The sequence below is a fragment of the Oncorhynchus keta genome, chromosome 32, assembly GCF_023373465.1.
Source record: "Oncorhynchus keta strain PuntledgeMale-10-30-2019 chromosome 32, Oket_V2, whole genome shotgun sequence".
In the NCBI taxonomy this organism is placed as follows: domain Eukaryota; kingdom Metazoa; phylum Chordata; class Actinopteri; order Salmoniformes; family Salmonidae; genus Oncorhynchus; species Oncorhynchus keta.
The window spans coordinates 33,738,113-33,761,182 of record NC_068452.1 but is presented as its reverse complement, the minus strand read 5'-3'; the positions used below and the strand labels follow the sequence as shown (position 1 = coordinate 33,761,182).

The window sequence follows — 23,070 nt, the reverse complement described above, 5'->3', positions numbered from 1 at the left end:
CCTTCCGGAGACACCTGAAACCCCACCTCTTTAAGGAATACCTAGGATAGGATAAAGTAATCCTTCTCACCCCCCCCCCTTAAAAGATGTCGATGCACTATTGTAAAGTGGCTGTTCCACTGGATGTCATAAGGTGAATGCACCAATTTGTAAGTCGCTCTGGATAAGAGCGTCTGCTAAATGACTTAAATGTAATGTAATGTAAATGTAATAAGGGTACGGCTAAAAGCTATGAGAATTGGTCGTCCAGAACGTCTGGAATAGAGAGTAAAAGGAGGTGGTTTTTTTGCTATTGTTTTTTTTGCTATTGTGTTCAGATTGTGGGGGATCGCTGATGAATTTGCTAATATAAGGGGTCCATGGCCCCATAAAGTTTGAGAACCCCTGATTTCTGTGCATACTTTTGCACTTTACTCGTATGCTAATCGAATCGCATTGTAGCATCTAAACCCTTTTTGTTCAAGTGGATTTAATTTAGTGCACGTCATTGAGCTTTGCAGAGCTACCCATGGCATTCCCTCCCACCCATCCTTTTATTTTGCAATTAGAAAAGACAACCCCATCCTAAGAACCTAAACATCACTCTTGTCCTTTCAGCTCTTTTGTTCAGCTCCGTGAGATTGCGAGGTTGGCCAAAGATTTTCTGGTGGACTCATCAGTGTGGTGCAGGGAGACATCAGAGGTAAGAGCCTTGGCTCTTCTGATTGCAAATTCTATCAGATTATGTAGTGAGTCATTCACTGCACTGGAGGACTCCAGCAAAACCCTTGGTGAAAGACTCCTCACTGAAGTAACTAAACACCCCACTGCCGTGCTTTCTAAAGGTTAGCAGGATTCATAGTTAATGTTGCACTAAGGTCAATACTCAGTATTCAAATACAGGGTGAAAAACTAGCTGGGTAGATGACAGGAAAAAGGTGGTGGACACGGGCTGCTTCTGCTTTTACAAAGTGACATTCATATGTTTGTTTACAAAGACCTTATGCGTAAAGTACCAGTTTTGATTTTCATCGTACCAGTTACTCTTTATTAATGCAGCCACACACAACACCTCTGATCTGATACAATCTATCTGATACTCATCGAGCCAACATCAACGTGCAATACTACTGCAGGCATTGCCATAGACCTGTAAGGTCTTCAGACTTTAGTCGCCTCAAAAACAGTTAGAGCGTACAGTATGTCTGATACTGAAAGTAATGTGTGTACATGCCACTGGGCTCTGGTATAAAACATGGTAAATGATCCCACACCACCACCAACAACCATAATGCAATCACAATAACCCCCCACTAGATGGTAGGTGTTTTCCAGTCTCAAGAGTAACAACCCCAACCCTTTTCTCTCAGTACAGAATAGCCTATACACCATCCCCCACTTAGACCCACACACCCTTCTACTTCTAGTGTGATGAAGGCCTCTCAACATCTGTTTTCAATAACTGGACTCGGTCACCCTTGACTCCACACAAAATGCACTTACATGGACCTAACAGTTAATGAAGACATCAGCAGCAAACGACACAGCCATTTCACACGTAACTATTTTTATTACCAAACACAACCAATTGCTTTCATGGTATTTTAAGCACTACTATTATCATGTTCAACTTTTGCATGGATGTCATATTTAAACACAGGTTCCCATCACAAAGCCAACTGTTGGCAAGATTGGGCATAACATACTTGTGCTGTGAATGTTAGTTAATCTGAGCAGGAATTAAGGGTTGAGGGTGCTATTCTTCGAGCTGTTACAAATTATTTGAATTTGGCAGGATTTCTCAGCCTCTTAAATGTGGAACTTGTTCTATGCTGGAGAGTGGTTCATACCTACCTACCCAGACATAAACCTCAGTCACTGGACTTTGGACAGAAATGTGCTGAGACTTGTTACATGTACAGTGCACTTTGGGTTCTTTGTCATCTGCAGCACACAACACATTAGTGGCAGTGCAGTCAGACTATGTGTAGATGAGAGTCGAAAGGTGTTTCCCCCATGTACTACTTTTATTGATTTGTTAATATATTTTTTAAAGTGTCGAAAGATGCTTGTTTTTAACCCTGTTAGCAAAAGGGGTGACAATTAGTTGTGATGTATGCATATTCATGTGTTAGTTTCTTTTTTATTTCAAACCTAGGACTGATTTACACTGAATCTTTTTTTGAATTCCTTTTTCTTAAGAATTACCGTTTGAGTAGAGGGAGGTGGTGTAAGAGAGGGGGTGGGCTGGAGGGGAGCCGGGTGGCGGGGAGAGGGGGGTGACTGGAACCAATAGCGTGCAACATCCTGCTAATATAAAGAACAAAAAAAACGACTCTTGAAAAACAAGAGCAGGGGAGCCAAGCTGAGGTAACTCGCCGGGTCTGTAGGAAGAATCCTGACAGCAGAAATCGGGGAAACGAATGAGAAAGCAATCGATCACAGCCTATTGATCACCAAATTGTCTTTATATTTAAACCTTGACGAAAGTACACAGATGGTAAGTGATTCTCGCCCATTTCTCGCGTTTATTGCGCAGAGATGGCAAGCTAGCGACAGCATACCCTCTTCCCCCTCCCTCTCCTTTTGTGATGAGGTGATGTCCACTCGATGCTAACTCGCTAGCTACCAAGGTTGCTAGCCATCCATTCCGTTTTTTGGTGGAATGACTCATGTTTACCTTGCTGTTCTGTTTTTAAATAGGGCAAAAACGTGCAATGTAACGCTATTTTATTGCACTGTGCCAACTTGCCATCTCTTATTTTTTGTTGCACGTTAATTAATCAATCCGGCATTATGTACGGCATTGTGCAGCTACCCAGCATTTCACTCAAAATGAGTTTATCTCGAACGATTCATATTTATAGTTACGTTAGCTTGCGAGCTAGCGCAATATCGGGCACTAGTCTCACTGGTTGAGGCTTTATTTTATGTTTTGCCTCAAGTGAAGCTTTAAACAGTCATATTGTCTGTCATGTTTTAAGATAAAGTGCACTTGTTTAACTTTAGTTTGATCATTCTGATGTATAATCAGAAGGAAATGTGCACTGTCGTTCGCCTTTGTTGGTTTTCTCAACAGATTGTGGCTGTGCGTAGTATACATGTTTTTATTTTGACCATTTATGAAGTTTACGCCTGCCAATCATATACATCACCCAGTTTGACTTCAGACGCGCTCTCTGGCTGGCTGATGACAATCTTAATGTCTACGTACTGTTATTATCTAATCATGCCAGCCATTATTTGGTGCACAGAACCTGGCGTCTCTCCTAGTTACATAAAGGGCTGTGGAAGGGATTCTGGTGTGGTAGGCGCAAGGCGGTTGTTAAGAACTGGAAGGCAATGAGCCGACCGCATCATTGCAAGCCAACGCGGTGTCATGGTGATTAGCCTAGAAATGCATCAATTATATCATATATTGATTTATTTTAACACCGCTGTGAATTATCTGGCTCCCTGTGAGCTCATGACAGTAGCAGCATGGCCCGGCACTAGCAGAATGGGTAAAGTACCTGTTTCAAATGGTCTTCTCTTCCATTCCCGCATAATGTTCTCCAAGATCAGACCTTGGATAACACATTTACAGCGCTATCTGAGGTCTTGCCAGACCAGCTCTCTATCAAATCAAAACACCGATCTCCATAATTACTGCCTTAGCATATGATCATTTTCGTTTACCGCCACTTTGTGGGTACAGACTGGGGATCTGTAGATGTGCTGTCTGTAATTTTGGCCCAGTGTTTGCCGAGGATTGACACATGGTTGAAGACACATTTACGACATTGCTGGCGGATTTGTAGGGCAAGCTTCTGTGGCGAGACGTTTGTTCTGAGTGATTGTCTTCTGCGCGGAGAGAGGCTGGTTTCACTCTCTACGTTGAACGTGCCAAGACTGTCTACTTGTATTGACACCTAGGCTGCATTGAGAATTGCACCTGCAGTTTGCTTGAAACAATTCCATTGTACAGCCATTGTCCAATGACTTGTCAAAGGCACATACTGCCTCTGTCTGTCAGAGTGGAGGGGAGGCTTTGGTCACATTGTAAAATGGAGTTCATTACATGCAGGTCCAATTGAAGTAACCATATAGTGCACATGTTTCCTTTATACAACTATGGGAAATGTTTCCACTTGTTTTTGAGTGAACAGCTCCAAATGCACTTCATTGAGCTTTCCTTCATAGCTGGCCAAGTCCTCATGGTGTCAGATTATCTTTTTACAGATGTCACAGAGATGATGGTCTGTTGGGATGGTGTAGATGACAGCACCTTACTACAGTCATTGGACAGGGAGTGCAAAAAGAGAACGGTCAGGTGCTGTATGTTTTAGGTGCAGATCAGTGGAGGGTGTGAGTGGGAGATGCATCCAGCTGTTGTGTGCTAGATGGAAGAGGACTATGAATGAGTAAAGGTAGATGGCCAAAGCTTCCCAGTTGGTTATGGCCATTTTAGCTAGCGCTTTTAAATTATTCATAGTTTTTGAGTCAGGGTATCATTGAACAATAGACTGACATAAGATAAACTAAGACCTGGCATAATGACAAATTCCATTCCCTTGTTGATTGCGTTTTCAAAATTAATATTTTTTTAAACATGAATTTGATTCAGTAATTATGTAGCGCACTTGTGTAGAAGTCCCAAATATAATTAACTAGCAATGAACCATAGTCGGGGAGATAAACATGTCAGAAATAATCCAATAATCATTGTTTGTAATGCCCTGGATGGATGTAAGACTTCATTCACACAGCATTATGGGATTTATCCCAGCCGTTTCCGCCACAAACTTTTCCGCTCCTGTCTTTATTATTGTGACATGGAAGCCTCTTGAAAACAAACTTCCTAAATGGCACTAACGGTTCATTGTGTTGTTGACACCTGCTCTATTGTATCGTTGCTTGTTGTGAATAACACTATTCTTTTAGATGCACACCGAACAAGACGTTTAAATGTTTCCATCGGTTTGATAACCTTCCTATTGGCTGTTCTTACAACCTAGTACCAAGCAATTGCAGTCACATTGGGAGGACTCAAGGACAAACTGTGCACACTGACTGCCCAGTAAAAAAATGCAACATTTTCCACAGCAACCTCTCCTCACGTGAGAAGTACAGCAGCAAAGTGCCTACATGTGCAGTGTATACTGTGGGCAACCTGGTTTACTGAGGAATGCCTACTGCATCACACACCACCCACCTTTCATATCTTGGGATGCGTAGGCTTAAAAGTTAATGCTTTTGTCTCCTGCCTCTGCTGTCACACAGCCTGACAAAACAGGCAAAGGGGGCAGAAGGTATCTTGCGCTTTAGTTGTACAATCTCCCATGTTTGGTGAAATTCCAATGGAATGGTAGACTTCAGATTTGCATGTGTTTTGGTCAACGCGATGGGACCTGTCTTCCTGAATTCCTGTCCCTCCACAGGCTTTGGTTGCGCAACTTTCTCTTCTCTGTGCGATACGTCGTATCAGTTCTGAGGTTTGACGCTGAGGGCTGTTTTTTGAGTGACTTCATTAAATGCATGATCAGCGGCTTCTCGCTGGGTCCCTACATGCTAAAGTCAATAGAGCGCAATATTGTTAAAAGCTGATCTTGAGCCAAAGGTTGTGGGTTCAAATCTCTAATTAAACATTTCTCGTTCACCTTTTTGAGATGGGATGTCCGTAAAATGTTTGGTTATGCCAGTGGGAATCTTGACCCCTGTTTGTCAATGTCAGCTGTTACCTCCCTAGACAGGTTTCACATCCGTGATTATGGCATTGAGGCTCTCTGTCACAAGTCGTATAAGGACAATCTCTCTCACCGCAGCCTCACAGGAAATGGCCTCCCCTGACATGTGCAAGTGAAGAAAGACTTCAACTGACAGAGGTTGGAAAGAAACTTGCTAATTTAGTGGTTTTACTGCCTCGATACTGCCTCACTTATTTGTTATCTGAGGCTTGTTCATTGGACATGATGGCCTTGTTTCAGATCCACCTGTGACCAGAAATGTCCGCTGACTTTCCATTCTCACCCCAGTACCATCTAGCTCTAGCTAGTTAGCTGTGAAATCGCCTTAACATACTGCACTATCAATTTAGGAGTTTACAATCTCACCATGTTCAACCTGCAGATCGATGTGCCTCAGAGTGGGGGCTGACATTCACAACGACAGATATACCGTGCAAAAGTTGTCCATGCTAGGTCAATGGGCCACTCGTCCGATTCTGGGACAAGGAGCGCTCTCCTTCAAGGAGTGACTGGGAGTCTTTTTGGCTCCAGTATAAAATAAATGAATTGGCACAAATGGCTCATTTGAGAGAAGACATCCTCCTAAATGTTTAAATCTGACATGTATGATGTTTTTGAAATCTAAAGTCGTATTCCTATTAACTTCCAGTGTAGTGACACTTTATCACTGCTACGTCATACCAGATGTATTTCTGCCTGCTTGAACGCCATCAGCTCGGATGCATATGAAAACATGAAATGACCCAGGGAATCGATAGAACATCACTCGGATCACAAATATCAAATTGTATTTGTCACATGCTTCGAATACAACAAGTGAGACCTTACAGTGAAATGCTTACTTACGAGCCCCTAACCAACAGTGCGGTTTAAATATAAAAAATTAAATACAGATAAGAAATAAAACTAACAAGTAATTAAAGAGCAGCAGTAAAATAACAATAGTGAGACTATATACAGGGGGGGACCGGTTAGTTGAGGTAATATGTACATGTAGGTAGAGCTAGTAAAGTGACTATAAATAGAAGATAACAGAGTAGCAGCGGTGTAAAGGGGGGGAGGGGCAATGCAAGTAGTCTGGGTAGCCATTTTGATTAGGTGTTCAGGAGTCTAATGGCTTAGGGGTAGAAGCTGTTTAGAAGCCTCTGACCTAGACCTGGCGCTCCGGTACTGCTTAATGTGCAGTAGCAGAGAGAACAGTCTCTGACTAGGGTAGCTGGACTCTTTGACCATTTTTAGGGCCTTCCTCTGACACCGCCTGCTATAGAGGTCCTGAATGGCAGGAAGCTTCACCCCGGTGATGTACTGGGCCATACACACTACCCTCTGTAGTGCCTTACAGTCATAGACCGAGCAGTTGCCAAACCAGGCAGTGATGCAACCACTGCCTGGTTTGCTCTCGATGGTGCAGCTGTAGAACCTTTTGAGGACCCGTGCCAAATCTTTTCAGTTTTCTGAGGGCGAATAGGTTTTGTCATGAAGAGGGCACCGACTGTCTTGATGTGCTTGGACTAGAGGTCGACCAATTAATCGTAATGGCCGATTAATTAGGGCCGATTTCAAGTTTTCATAACAATCGGAAATCGGTATTTTGGGATTTTTATTTAACTAGGCGAGTCAGTTAAGAACACATTCTCATTTTCAATGATGGCCTAGGGACGGTGGGTTAACTGCCTTGTTCAGGGGCAGAACAACAGATGCTTACCGTGTCAGCTCCGGGATTCAATCTGGCAACTTTACAGTTAACTAGTCCAACGCGCTAACCACCTGCCTCTCATTGCACTCCACGAGGAGCCTGCCTGTTACGCGAATGCAGTAAGAAGCCAAGGTAAGTTGCTAGCTAGCATTAAACTTATCTTATAAAAAACAATCAATCAATCATAATCACTAGTTAACTACACATGGTTGAAATTACTAGTTTATCTAGCGTGTCCTGCGTTGCATACAGTGGGGCAAAAAAGTATTTAGTCAGCCACCAATTGTGCAAGTTCTCCCACTTAAAAAGATGAGGCCTGTGATTTTCATCATAGATACACTTCAACTATGACAGACAAAATGAGCTGTTTATGACTTCAAGCCTATCAACTCCCAAGATTAGGCTGGTGTAACTGATGTGAAATGGCTAGCTATTTAGTGCGCGGGGTGCGCGCTAATAGCGTTTTCAAACGTCACTTGCTCTGAGACTTGGAGTAGTTGTTCCCCTTGCTCCGCATGGGTAACGCTGCTTTGAGGGTGGCTGTTGTTGATGTGTTGCTGGTTCGATCCCAGGTAGGGGCGAGGGACGGGAGCTCTATTGTTACACTGTAAATACAAAAGTGCCTATAAGAACATCCAATAGTCAAAGGTATATGAAATACAAATGGTATAGAGAGAAATAGTCCTATAATAACTATAACCTCTTACCTGGGAATATTGAAGTCTCATGTTAAAAAGAACCACCAACTTTCATTTGTTCTGAGCAAGGAACTTAAACGTTAGCTTTTTTTACATGGCACATATTGCACTTTTACTTTCTTTTCCAACACTTTGTTTTTGCATTATTTAAACCAAATTGAACATGTTTCATTATTTATTTGACGCTAAATTGATTTTATTGCTGTATTAAGTTCAAATAGGTGTTCATTCAGTATTGTTGTAATTGTCATTATTACACAAATAAATAAAGATTGGCCGATTTAATCGGTATCGGCTTTTTTTGGTCCTCCAATAATCTGTCATAATCGGTCGACCTCTAGCTTGGACCATGTTAGGTTGGTGATGTGGACACCAAGGAACTTGAAGCTCTCTACCTGCTAAACTGCAGCCCCGTCGATGAGAACGGGGGGTGTGCTCAGTTCTCCTTTTCCTGTAGTCCACAATCCTCTCCTTTGTCTTGATCACATTGAGGGAGAGGTTGTTGTCCTGGCACTACACGGCCATGTCTCTGACCTTCTCCCTGTAGGCTCTCGTCGTTGTCAGTGATCAGGCCTACCACTGTTGTCATTGGAAAATGTAATGGTGGTGTTGGAGTCGTGCCTGGCCACGCAGTCATGCGGGAACAGGGAGTATAGGAGGGGACTGAGCACGCACCCCTGAGGGCCCCTGTGTTGAGTATCAGCTTGGCGGATGTGTTGTTACCTACCCTTACTACCTGGGGGTGGTCTGTCAGGAAGTCCAGGATCCAGAAGCATAGGGAGGTTTTTAGTCCCAGGGTCCTTAGCTTATTGATGAGCTTTGAGGGCACTGTGGTATTGAACGCTGAGCTGTTGTCAATGAATGGCATTCTCACGTAGGTGTTCCTTTTGTCCAGGTGGGAAAGGATAGTGTGGAGTGCAATAGAGATTACTTTCAAAGCACTTCATGGTTACAGACGTGAGTGCTACGGGTCGGTAGTCATTTCAGCTACCTTGGGGTTCTTGGGCCCAGGAATTTTGGTGGTCTGTTTAAAACATGTTGGTATTACAGACTCGTACAGGGAGAGGTTGAAAATGTCGGTGATGACACTTGCCAGTTCAGCGCATGCTCGCAGTACACATCCTGGAAAACTCTGGCCATGCGGCCTTGTGAATGTTGACCTGTCTAAAGGTCTTACTCACATCCGCTGCGGAGAGCATGATCACAAAAATACAACAAAAAATATCTAGTTAACAGAAGAAAGGAAGACAAAATAAGGACAAAAGAAGGACAGAACAAAAAGGAAAAAAAGAAAAAGAAGAAAAAGGAAAAGAGGACAACAAAGTGAAACAGTCAGCACTTCTATTGCAACTTCGTATTTCGTCGTCCTAACATAGTCTACACTGCTATCTGCCCAGCAGCTAGCTAGCTAGCAAACGTCCACCGTCTACCGAATAGCAGCACTGTAGAAACTATTACACTCAACTGAACGACTTGATTAGTGTAGTGTTAGCTAGCTACATAGTTGTCTTTGCTGTCTTCGTATCCAAGATAATTGTGTAGTTTAGAGCGTGTAATCTTAGAGTGATTATCTTAATTTACCGAGGTTAGCTAGCCAGCTATTTGTCGTCCTTAACGTAGGAGACACTGCTAGCTAGCCAACGTCTACTGAATAGAACTTCCGCACTCAACAACCCGGTCGCATTCCGCTTCGCTCCACAGGTAGTATCACATTTTCATTTCATTTCATTACAGCACAACGGTTTGATTTGTTTGATACATAGCCGTCTGTGTATCAAAGATAATTGTGTAGTCTAGAGCGATTTTCTATGTTAGCTAGCCAGCTATTGTCGTTCTTTTAACGCAACGTAACGTAATCAACACTGCTAGCTAGCCAGCTAGCCCCGAATAGCAGCACTGTAGAAACTATTACACTCAACGGAACGACTTGATTAGTGTAGTGTCAACAACGCAGCCACTGCCAGCTAGCCTACAAAGTCAACAACGCAGCCACTGCCAGCTAGCCTACTTCAGCAGTACTGTATCATTTTAATCATTTTAGTCAATAAGATTCTTGCTACGTAAGCTTAACTTTCTGAACATTCGAGACGTGTAGTCCACTTGTCATTCCAATCTCCTTGCATTAGCGTAGCCTCTTCTGTAGCCTGTCAACTATGTGTCTGTCTATCCCTGTTATCTCCTCTCTGCACAGACCATACAAACGCTCCACACCGCGTGGCCGCGGCCACCCTAATCTGGTGGTCCCAGCGCACGACCCACGTGGAGTTCCAGGTCTCCGGTAGCCTCTGGAACTGCCGATCTGCGGCCAACAAGGCAGAGTTCATCTCAGCCTATGCCTCCCTCCAGTCCCTCGACTTCTTGGCACTGACGGAAACATGGATCACCACAGATAACACTGCTACTCCTACTGCTCTCTCTTCGTCCGCCCACGTGTTCTCGCACACCCCGAGAGCTTCTGGTCAGCGGGGTGGTGGCACCGGGATCCTCATCTCTCCCAAGTGGTCATTCTCTCTTTCTCCCCTTACCCATCTGTCTATCGCCTCCTTTGAATTTCATGCTGTCACAGTTACCAGCCCTTTCAAGCTTAACATCCTTATCATTTATCGCCCTCCAGGTCCCCTCGGAGAGTTCATCAATGAGCTTGATGTCTTGATAAGCTCCTTTCCTGAGGACGGCTCACCTCTCACAGTTCTGGGCGACTTTAACCTCCCCACGTCTACCTTTGACTCATTCCTCTCTGCCTCCTTCTTTCCACTCCTTTCCTCTTTTGACCTCACCCTCTCACCTTCCCCCCCTACTCACAAGGCAGGCAATACGCTCAACCTTATCTTTACTAGATGCTGTTCTTCCACTAACCTCATTGCAACTCCCTTCCAAGTCTCCGACCACTACCTTGTATCCTTTTCCCTCTCGCTCTCATCCAACACTTCCCACACTGCCCCTACTCGGATGGTATCGCGCCGTCCCAACCTTCGCTCTCTCTCCCCCGCTACTCTCTCCTCTTCCATCCTATCATCTCTTCCCTCTGCTCAAACCTTCTCCATCCTATCATTCTTCCCTCTGCTCAAACCTTCTCCAACCTATCTCCTGATTCTGCCTCCTCAACCCTCCTCTCCTCCCTTTCTGCATCCTTTGACTCTCTATGTCCCCTATCTTCCAGGCCGGCTCGGTCCTCCCCTCCCGCTCCGTGGCTCGACGACTCATTGCGAGCTCACAGAACAGGGCTCCGGGCAGCCGAGCGGAAATGGAGGAAAACTCGCCTCCCTGCGGACCTGGCATCCTTTCGCTCCCTCCTCTCTACATTTTCCTCCTCTGTCTCTGCTGCAAAAGCCACGTTCTACCACTCTAAATTCCAAGCATCTGCCTCTAACCCTAGGAAGCTCTTTGCCACCTTCTCCTCCCTCCTGAATCCTCCTCCCCACCCCTCCTCCCTCTCTGCAGATGACTTCGTCAACCATTTTGAAAAGAAGGTCGACGACATCCGATCCTCGTTTGCTAAGTCAAACGACACCGCTGGTTCTGCTCACACTGCCCTACCCTGTGCTCTGACCTCTTTCTCCCCTCTCTCTCCAGATGAAATCTCGCGTCTTGTGACGGCCGGCCGCCCAACAACCTGCCCGCTCGACCCTATCCCCTCCTCTCTTCTCCAGACCATTTCCGGAGACCTTCTCCCTTACCTCACCTCGCTCATCAACTCATCCCTGACCGCTGGCTACGTCCCTTCCGTCTTCAAGAGAGCGAGAGTTGCACCCCTTCTGAAAAAACCTACACTCGATCCCTCCGATGTCAACAACTACAGACCAGTATCCCTTCTTTCTTTTCTCTCCAAAACTCTTGAACGTGCCGTCCTTGGCCAGCTCTCCCGCTATCTCTCTCAGAATGACCTTCTTGATCCAAATCAGTCAGGTTTCAAGACTAGTCATTCAACTGAGACTGCTCTTCTCTGTATCACGGAGGCGCTCCGCACTGCTAAAGCTAACTCTCTCTCCTCTGCTCTCATCCTTCTAGACCTATCGGCTGCCTTCGATACTGTGAACCATCAGATCCTCCTCTCCACCCTCTCCGAGTTGGGCATCTCCGGCGCGGCCCACGCTTGGATTGCGTCCTACCTGACAGGTCGCTCCTACCAGGTGGCGTGTCGAGAATCTGTCTCCTCACCACGCGCTCTCACCACTGGTGTCCCCCAGGGCTCTGTTCTAGGCCCTCTCCTATTCTCGCTATACACCAAGTCACTTGGCTCTGTCATAACCTCACATGGTCTCTCCTATCATTGCTATGCAGACGACACACAATTAATCTTCTCCTTTCCCCCTTCTGATGACCAGGTGGCGAATCGCATCTCTGCATGTCTAGCAGACATATCTGTGTGGATGACGGATCACCACCTCAAGCTGAACCTCGGCAAGACGGAGCTGCTCTTCCTCCCGGGGAAGGACTGCCCGTTCCATGATCTCGCCATCACGGTTGACAACTCCATTGTGTCCTCCTCCCAGAGTGCTAAGAACCTTGGCGTGATCCTGGACAACACCCTGTCGTTCTCAACTAACATCAAGGCGGTGGCCCGTTCCTGTAGGTTCATGCTCTACAACATCCGCAGAGTACGACCCTGCCTCACACAGGAAGCGGCGCAGGTCCTAATCCAGGCACTTGTCATCTCCCGTCTGGATTACTGCAACTCGCTGTTGGCTGGGCTCCCTGCCTGTGCCATTAAACCCCTACAACTCATCCAGAACGCTGCAGCCCGTCTGGTGTTCAACCTTCCCAAGTTCTCTCACGTCACCCCGCTCCTCCGCTCTCTCCACTGGCTTCCAGTTGAAGCTCGCATCCGCTACAAGACCGTGGTGCTTGCCTACGGAGCTGTGAGGGGAACGGCACCTCAGTACCTCCAGGCTCTGATCAGGCCCTACACCCAAACAAGGGCACTGCGTTCATCCACCTCTGGCCTGCTCGCCTCCCTACCACTGAGGAAGTACAGTTCCCTCTCAGCCCAGTCAAAACTGTTCGCTGCTCTGGCTCCCCAATGGTGGAACACACTCCCTCACGACGCCAGGACAGCGGAGTCAATCACCACCTTCCGGAGACACCTGAAACCCCACCTCTTTAAGGAATACCTAGGATAGGATAAGTAATCCTTCTCACCCCCCCTTAAAAGGTTTAGATGCACTATTGTAAAGTGGCTGTTCTACTGGATGTCATAAGGTGAATGCACCAATTTGTAAGTCGCTCTGGATAAGAGCTTCTGCTAAATGAATTAAATGTAAAATGTAAATATCACACAGTCTTCTGGAACAACTGGTGCTCTCATGCATGTTTCAGTGCCATTTGCCTCACAGTGAGCATAAATTAGTTTAGCTTGTATCACTGCGCAGCTCTTGACTGTGCTTCCCTTTGTAGTCTGTAATGGTTTGACAGCCCTGCCACATCTGACGAGTGTCAGAGCCGGTGTACTACGATTCAGTCTTAGTCCTGTATTGACGCTTTGCCTGTTTGACGGTTCATCTGAGGGCATAGCATGATTTCATATAAGCTTCCTGGGTTAGAGTCCAACTCCTTGAAAGTGGCAGCTTTAGCTCAGTGCGGCTGTTGCCTGTAATCTATGGCTTAAGGTTGGTGTATGTACTGTGGTCACTGTGGGGACGACATCATTGATGCACTTATTGATGAAACCAATGACTAATGTAGTATACTACTCGATGCCATTGCAGGAATACCGGAACATATTCCAGTCCGTGCTAGCAAAACAGTCTTGTAGCTTAGCATCTACTTCATCTGACCACTTAAAAAAAAAATATTGATCTAGTCACTGGTGCTTCCTGCTTTCTGAATTGTTTTCCCTCTGGTTGCACATTTAACATGCTGATAGAAATTTGGTATGACGGATTTAAGTTTCCCTGCATTAAAGTCCCCGGCTATTAGGAGCACCGCCTCTGGGTGAGCGTTTTTCTTGTTCGCTTATGACAGAATACAGCTCATTCAATGCTGTCTTAGAGCCAGCCTCTGACTGTGGTGGTATGTAAACAGCTATGAAAAATACAGATAGTGTGGTCTACAGCTTATCATAAGATACTCTACCTCAGATACACAATAGCTCGAGACTTCCTTAGATATTGTGCACCAGCTGTTATTTCAAAAATACATATTCCACCGGCCCTTGTCTTACCAGACGCCGCTGTTCTATCCTGCCGGTACAGTGTATAACCAGCCAGCTGCATGTTGACGGTGTCGTCGTTCAGCCACTACCCCGTGAAGTATAAGATGTTAGTTTTTAATGTCCCATTGGTAGTTTAATCTTCAGCGTAACTCATCAATTTTATTCTCAAAAGATTGCATGTTTGCTAGCAGAATGTAGGGAAGTGGGGGTTTATTCAATCTCCTACAATTTCTCAGAAGGCAGTCCGCTCTTTGGCCGCAAATCACAGGGATCTGGGCCTATTCCCGAGAAAGCAGTATATTGTTCGTGTCGGGCTTGTCAGACTCGTTTAAGGAAAAAATGATTCTGCCTGTCCATGCTGAGTAATCGTGGTCCTGATGTCCAGTTATTTTCGGTCATAAGAGACTAGTGGGAACATTATGTACGAAATATATATATATTTTTTTAAAGTTAAAAAAAAAAATATATAAAAAAATGGTTGGGGGGGTGTATAACGTCTGCCATTTTTTTTCATGGAGATGTTCACCCTTTCTGAATATAACATTCAGAATGGGTGGTCCTTTTAACAGGCTGGCGTAGTCATAGTGCATTTTTCCTGTTTATTTTCCATCCCTCTGTCTCATAAAGGGGTGCAAGTCAGCGGTCTAAAAATAAGATGCGCTGAGAGACTAACTGAAATGAATGGCCACGGACTTCTTTCAACATCTAGGGCAAGTTTCACGACTGTGTACGTTACCGTAAGAACACTGGGTGATCTCTCGCTCTGTGTGTGTCACAGCCTGGGGTGAAAGTTTTTTTAAGTAAATACCCGTGCAAGCAGGCACTTGATGCTCTGAACCCTTCCCTCAATACTTTTAATAAGGAAGAGCTGGCCTCAGTGTGGTTTCCCTGGGCCTGAACAGACAACCCCGGTGAAGGCCTCCTCTTTCTTTGAGGCAGGGTGCAGTCACCCCCAGACCCCCTGCCATTGTTGTGGTGGTCTGAGCTCCAGTGGAACAGGCAATGGGATTTGTCATTGTAATGAGAATAGGAGCTCCTCATCAGAGAGGGAGAGTCTCAACCTGATCTGACTGTGGGTGCAGCACAGCAGGGCCTAACTCTTCAAATGGCTGCATGGAAGAATCTCACATACATGAAGTGTAGCCTACCTGAAACTCAAACAGAGATGCAGTGTCTCTTCCGCTTAGTGTGAATAAATGACCGGTAAGAGACTGAATATTAATGTTGCTAAAGGTGGGAGCCTGATCGGTGAAGTGCTTCAGTAAGTGGTTCAAACTAATCTAAATGGGTACACCAAATTGTAATTTAATTGCCATGTGTTAATCTAATGGGCAGCCTGTTGTTTTTGACCACCTTTAGTTGTGTGCACAGTTGGCACACCACAATGATCATATTGTCCTTCTCAGCATTTAAGGAGAGGATTGGTCTGTGCACTGATCATTCCCTGTGGTAGTTCTTATCTGCTGTAATCAGCCTGTGCTCTAAGCCCAGTGGGGTGGCAGTTAGCTGTGGCAGGCTCCCCACAGGGACTCTTAAAGTCTGTGTCATCACTACTTCCTGCCGCAACGTCATTCTTTGGTCGACGTCTCCATGTACATATAAGGCAAAAGAAGACAGATGGCAGCAGCCATGTCGAAGCCTTCCAGGACTGACTGTGTGCTTGCCTGCCATGGTATCTATTCTTGTTTTCATTATCTTTTAGTGGATATGGCAATTCTGGGCTGCAGTTTATCTTGTGCAGCCTGAGTTGGTGATGAACCTTTCTGTAATGTACTGTACGTTGCATGCTGCGCTAAAACAGAAACCATTGCCTTTTGAAGCAATGTTTTATTTATCTTATGAAATATGAAGCTCCTGTTGAGTGTTACTCATGGTTGCAACAGGAAGCGAGTTTACCATGCAGCCAACCAAGCAGTGCACCCTGTACCCTACCCAAATATGAGAATGAAGGAGACTTTGTGAGGAGGAAGATGGTCAGGATGGCGATTGCATCTACAGGAAGTTGCAGTCCCTCCATCAGACATTCCGTTTTCACAAACTAAGGCAACACCCCAGCTTCCTCAGTCATTCAGTTTAAAGATATCTGACATGATTTTCACGTCGGAGTTCAGTAGTGAGTGGGCGACAGTTACGCCAATGCAAAAATTACTAATTTGATCATTTCAATTTAATAGAATACCAAGTGGATTCCCTAAGTCTCTGTGGTTACTGTATCATCTGTATACATGCTAGATGATGTGTAAGGGCTTTTGGGGAGCTCTTCTCTGACCCTAATAGCTGCCAGTTGTGAAGTGCAACATGATTGAATCAGTCAGTGTCTGATGGGTTTCACTCCTGAACCGCTTGTAACGGCTCAACATTATTTAAGTTAAATTGAGTTTTTCGGGCCGTTTCAACGCTTTCTAATTGAGCAGACCCAATGAGGAGCTGGATTTGTTGTAAACAACCCATATCCCTGTGGATCAGTGCTCTGTGTGTCCACTCCCCTTCAATGTGTGTGAATGTAGCCTAAATATCCTACTTTCTGTTGCACGGGCTTCATGAAAGGGCTGTCACACAGTTGTCTGTCAAATGAGCCCCCCCCTGACTACTACCACCAATCTCCTTCCATAACAGTCAGGGTTTAGATGTCAGCAGTGGACTTTCCCAGAGAGCAGTCCGGCCTGCACACAAGTGGACACAGCCTTTACAGTGCGTCTGCCTGAATCTCTGTGTCTGTCTGCTAATTGATCTGCTAGTCCAGCTTCTGGGCGTGGACGTCAATGTGGAGAAATTTCTGAAGCCTGTCGGTCGCATAGTTTTGAAGTATAGTTCTTCACCAGGTGTGTTTGGAGCAAGGTGTGACAGCTGAGACCAATTGCTTGACCCGTATCTGCCCTGTGGACATTCAGACTTTTGTGACCTAGTTTCAAACCGACTCTAAGCCACTCCACAATGATCTGCTAGGTCAACATCTGTTAGCAATATGGCAGACAATATGATACCTATCCTGCCCTCGTGGGTTTTGACAGGGAGTCGGTGCCGACAGTAGGGTCTAGGAGTTCATGTTTGTATGTTGAAAGTAACTTGTTTGTGTACGGTATAATGCAGTTGTCATGGAGAGGAATGAGTGTTCAGGGCCTCTCTGTAGAGTCAAGTTGAAGCAGGAAGTCCATGGATGTTTGTGTCAGAGTGTAGGGCTTTGGAGCCACGAGTAGAGAAATGAGACGGGCCTCCATTACATAAGACCTTTAGTTCTATAGCCCTGAATGCTGCTCTCTGTTAAGGCCAAGCTCTCACACTGAACTGTTCTAAGGTTTGTGAACAAATGTTTTTTTTTTTATTGACTCAAAGTTGTACATCTGAATTCCAGTTTAGTGATGTAGTGTAACAGTGGCATTGGTTGCTTTCTTAAACCGCTGTGCGGTGTGCAAGTCGAGAGCATCCAGAGGATGTCCGTAATGTCACGCTTGGGGTTTATATTTGAAATGGTTGTGCTTCCCTATGATTGTGTGTTCAGTGTACCTACTCACATGTCCAGACAGAAGGTAGCTGACCTGCCCTCTGGGGAGTACAGTACACTGACAGATGGAGCTGCTGGGCGGGAGAGAGCAGGAGTGGGGAAACGACTGAGATGAGAGGGATATTATGGACATGGTGTTGTCAATATAACAGGGGACATCCTGAATGCTTACACTTCTGTTGTAATAACATTAAATAGGAAAGTACTGAGGTTTACTCATTTTTATTCCAGGACAACAGAAATGCCCCTGAAGATAAACCTGTCCAGCGCTCCAAAGTAAATATACCTCCATTATCACCCCCCCCCTCCTTTGTCCCGGTTTCTACCCAGTAGGACATTATCTTTTAATCACTATCCTTCTCCATTACCTGTCTGTCTGGCCCAGTGTATCTCACCCTACTGACCTTTATTCAGATGTCATTTAAACATCATCCATAATGGAACTACAGTTTATATACCAGTATATGTTTTCACATACTCTCAACAGCAACTCATTTCGATAGATTGGTTCTCGACAACTGAGCAAGTTGAGATGATGGTTCATGTATCCATTGAAACACATGTTTGAAGCCATAGTAACGGTGTGGGTTTTGTTCATGTGCGTAGTCCTTCAGCTTCAAGACACCGAGGGAGGTGTGCTCGTCATGTGAGAAGACCGTCTACCCCATGGAGAGATTGGTGGCTAACAACCTGATATTCCACTCGGCCTGTTTCTGCTGCAAACACTGCAACACCAAACTCAGGTGAGACTCTCTCACTCAATTACTCCATATGAAACTGTGTTCTTTTGTTTATATTCTGCCCCTCCCTCCCTGCAGCCTGGGCACATTTGCTGCCCTTTCGGGTGATTTCTACTGCAAGCCGCACTTCCAGCAGCTCTTCAAGAGCAAAGGCAACTATGATGAGGGCTTTGGCCGCAAGCAACACAAGGAGCTTTGGACCTCCAAGGAGGGAGAGAACATAACTAAGACTGCGTAGCCACGCCTGTCTGTGTCCCAACCGCTCTCCCACGGGAAAGGCTATACGGACACTCCTGACCTGCAAACCGACTTTTATTTTCAGAATTGGTAACGGTCAGGGTTAGTTTTAGATTTTGGGTAGTTTTGCAGGTCAGCAGTATCCTACAGGCATTTCCCATCTCATCCCCAAAGCTGCCTCTTCTCCACCTCCAACGTGTCACAAAGAGCACCAACGTGTCACAAAGAGCACCAACGTGTCACAAAGAGCACCAACGTGGCATGAGGGGTGCAGTCAACGCTCCTGTGCTCTCGCTCCACATGGAAGAAACACACCCACGATGACTGGCCAGTCGCCCCCTGTTGCTCGACATTTTTATTTAGTGGAGCGTTTATTCCTTTCATTTGGTTTTAGTTTCATTTTACATTTGCTCTTTTGAAATGTTTGATTGTGACCAAACTGCTTATTCACAAACCAGTGGTATGTTTTTGTCTTTTTGAGGACTACATATCATTGTTTTCTTGTTTATTTTACAGATAAACTTGCACCCTTTTGATGCAACAGGCGCAAGGGACCGTATGCTCAGGTGAACATATGGTTAGAGAAGCTAGAGTTCACCCTCAGCTGTAGAACATACTCAGGTCAACCATACTGAGCTAGGTTCATTAGCACGTTTGTATTTTATGACCTCTTTTTAGTTCCATATAGTCAATTAAATCTAACGGCAATTTTAAAGACCAGTCCTCTGCATTGCGGTAGCACCTGCGGAAGCCTATTTGTGAGTTTGTCAGGGTTCACTTATCTGAGAAACAAACATGGTACTGTAAAACTGTCACACGTTCTCTCTCTCTCTGGGTACATTTAGTTGAATTCTGTCTTATTGTTCAAATGTTTTTTTTGCTCCTATGATCTGAATGGCTGCTAGGTTTCAGTTCTGCATGTTTGTCCTGTATGAGTCTTAGCTGTCATACCTTTAGTCTGTACTGCCTCCTGTGTTCTGGGTGACTTTTTAAATCTAATCTGCTTCATTGACTCTTAATCTCACTTTTCTGGATTTAAAAGGCTCTCTTTGCTCTGTTATTTGCTGGGTTTGACGGTCATGTGATAAGTTGCTCTCACTAGTAGGCTTTTTTGTCTTTATTCTGAATATGAGAAGTATCTCATAGGTGTTTGTACATAGCTTGTGCTTAGTGAACATGTCACACTATACTGTGCATATATGACCATGCATGTTAACCAGACAAGTCAATGTTTGATTGACAGGGAACATAGCCTAACAGGAAATCACAACTGTCACGCTAATATCCCCTGCTGCTTCCTGTCCATGCAGAACTGTCTGTTCATGTACTAAATTGGGCTAAGTTGGTGTGTAAAACTAAGCGGGACTTTTGGATCTTTCAAGACAAACTGTGAACTCTGGGGGGTGAAGAAGAATGTCAAATCCCGATGTCTGTGATCTGCCAATTGGGAAAGTCAGCTCTAGAAAGAGGCCAGAGTTCCTGAAGCAGAATTATGAGTTGGATGACTTTTGGAGAAAAAAAAATCCATCCGCTTTTTTTTCTTTGAGTTCCCTGTTTTGAATGAAAGTCTGAGAATTCCGTGTTCTGAATGTGGCAGAAATTCACATATGACTGGGATGTCCTGACGGGGCCACAAGTGAAATCACATAATGTAAAAAAATATATATATTATCGTGCTTCTCCCGTGACATCACATCTGCAAACATAAATATCTTTTTATTTTATATAAATGCCTCATGGCTTTCTTGTCTCGACTGCATCACGTGATTCTGAGCAGAGGTGGTGGATTTGTGAAGATGGTTCACTTCAGGCCGTTTACCATTGGGGGGAAAAAATAGTCAGTTTCAGTCTGCTGAACAGGGTGGATCTCTCATCGACACCAATGTGATAGATAGCAGCTGGGTCTGGTCTACTTTATTGACTAATGTCAATAAAGAATGAGGGAGTGGGATGTCTCGCTGCTGCTTCATCTTTGATTTTGAGCACCAGGACCAAGTACTATATGAGGGGTGGGTGCTAACAGGGAATGTTTGACCTGGGGCATGTTCAGGGGAATTCCTACGCAGTGAGTAAAGCCCAGGCCTACAGTGCCCTGAACCTCAGAGTTAGCGCCTCCTGGTGAAAGAAGAGAGGTAGGAAATGCTTGAGTCAGTTCAGCCAGTCCTAGTAAAGGCTTGAAATATTACATATCACACAATTGTCAATAAACACATTTGCCCCCAGTAATTTCTTCTGTATAGCTTTTACTCATTGTTTAAGATGTGGGACTGGCCTCGGGATAAAACGTTGCGCTACAGGTATTTTTAGGTTGAAAAGTTCTAAAGCAACACCTGCTTTGGCCAACAAACTCAATAGACAAGATTTTTATTTTCATCACTCCTGCTTTAGAATGAGACTAAAACCATTGAATTACATCATTTGGGAAGTATTCAATGCCACAACACTTGAATGACTCAATGTATATTGTGACGGCAAGTTTACTGTGAATTATAGACTGGGTAGTTTGAGCCTTGAATGCTGATTGGCTGAAAGCCGTGGTTTATCAGACTGCATACCATGGTTATGACAAATCACTTATTTTTACTGATCTAATTACATTGGTAACCAGTTTATAATAGCACAAACCCCCAAGGCACCATATTGCTATGTTGGGCATATACCACACCTCTGGCTTCATTGCTTAATTAGAGCATGCTGTGCAGAATAGGAAATAAAATGTTACTTTTTGTTAAGTAAAGCCTTAGAAATAAATGGCAAAAACCATGGCCTAACATTATTGCATTAACATTATTATTTAAAAAAAAATGTATTTGTATTTTTTTTTGAGTGCACATACCTTTCTCCCTGTTCCAGCCTATTCCCCTGTGAATGAAAATAATCCTTCTGCTTGTTTTCCACTTAGTCCCTGTGGTGGATATGAGTGGTTTCACTCAGCCAGAAGTTTACGTACCCGCTCATCCTCCACTCTCCTGAATGCTTTTCATTTTTTCAGTACATTTCCTCAAGTTTGTAAAGTTATCTATTTGTTTTTAACATTTTGTAACGGTCCTCGAGACCACCCAGAATGCTTTGTAACCAAGAACATCATATCAAATAACACTGTGTCCATATTCTGTAATGTGTGAGGAGTGTGCCAAGGTACAATGGCGTTATCCTGTGAATAAACCTTCTTTGTATATAGAGAGAGAAAAAACTGGTACCAGGAGGCTCAGGTCTATTGAGAGCTGTGACTGTCTGTGTTCTGCGAGTCATGTAGTTGTGTGCAAAATTGGATGTAGTCTTAACATTTATTTTTCAATGCAGGTGTCACTGTTGTCAAAATGTAAATGTATGCATTTAAAAACAAAAACATTCTGTATAACTTGACCTGTGGATGGTGACCTTGCAAGCAGAAGGATGTTTTAGCTCTTACTTGTCTTTTACCTCTACTCTCCTCTCCTTCTTTTGGATTATTACTCCAGTTAAATTGTGTTGTAGAAGAACATGATTATAAATAATGTGATTTGTCCCCACCCACACATGCACACAATCAAATGTATTTGGTTTTATCATTTTTTTTCAGTAGTTTATTTTTATTTTTTACATGCTTTTGGAAAAATAAATGAAGATGCTGATGTTGCTAAGTGAGGTGGTTGTCTTTATTACATGAGTAAAGGTGGTGCACATTTCATATTTGTTCAGTTGTTGGGTAAATAGTAGGCCTTTTTTTATTGTATAGGAGCTAGTGTGTTTTATATACTGTTATAGACTCTTTCAGATGCTCGACAACAGGAGTTGTTTTAGTTCAAGGTGTCTGAAGAAAACAGAACAGAGCATCAATATTGTCTCCTGGTACAGATCTTAATTCGAACCAGTTCTCCCACAGCAGGAAAATAATCCTGCAGCAACGGAACATTTTTATTATTAAGTGGATGATAACAAGTGGACGTTTTTTGTAGGGGTTAATACAGATATAGGATCTTAATTTGATCACCCTGTTGGAGGAGAAATTTTAAACCTATCGTGAATTTGAGATTTTAAAAGGATTCTGAAGTTTGTCATTTCCACTTTGAAATTTCAGCCTTGATTTGACATTACATTTTTCATAAGGGAAAATCAAGGCTGAAATTTCATAGTGGAAATGGCAAACTTCAGAATCCTTTTAAAATCTCAAATACACTACACATTTTAAATGTATCCTCCAACAAGGTGATCAAATTAAGATTCTACATCTGTATCAACCCCTAAAAAAAATTCCATAAATTAAAATCCACATCATTCACATTTCCTGTTGCTGTAGGATTCTGTTCCTGCTGTAGCAAACAGGTTCAAATTACGATTCTACATCTGTAAATGTTTTAT

The 23,070-nt window shown here is 44.2% G+C and overlaps 1 protein-coding gene across 2 annotated transcripts; it reads left to right on the top strand.

The window, feature by feature from the left end:
• The first annotated feature begins 1,483 nt into the window (after positions 1 to 1,483).
• limd2 (LIM domain containing 2) lies at positions 1,484 to 22,352 on the top strand. Of its 2 annotated transcripts, none has more exons than XM_035761391.2 (4): positions 1,484 to 1,537; positions 17,984 to 18,028; positions 18,359 to 18,495; positions 18,571 to 22,352. In XM_035761391.2, the coding sequence occupies exons 1-4, from the start codon at positions 1,499 to 1,501 to the stop codon at positions 18,728 to 18,730; spliced, it is 381 nt and encodes a 126-aa protein (XP_035617284.1). In that variant the 5' UTR covers positions 1,484 to 1,498; the 3' UTR covers positions 18,731 to 22,352. The 2 variants fall into 2 exon arrangements, with proteins under 2 accessions (XP_035617284.1, XP_035617285.1); XM_035761392.2 differs by lacking the exon at positions 1,484 to 1,537 and adding an exon at positions 2,311 to 2,479.
• The last annotated feature ends 718 nt before the right edge of the window (positions 22,353 to 23,070 follow it).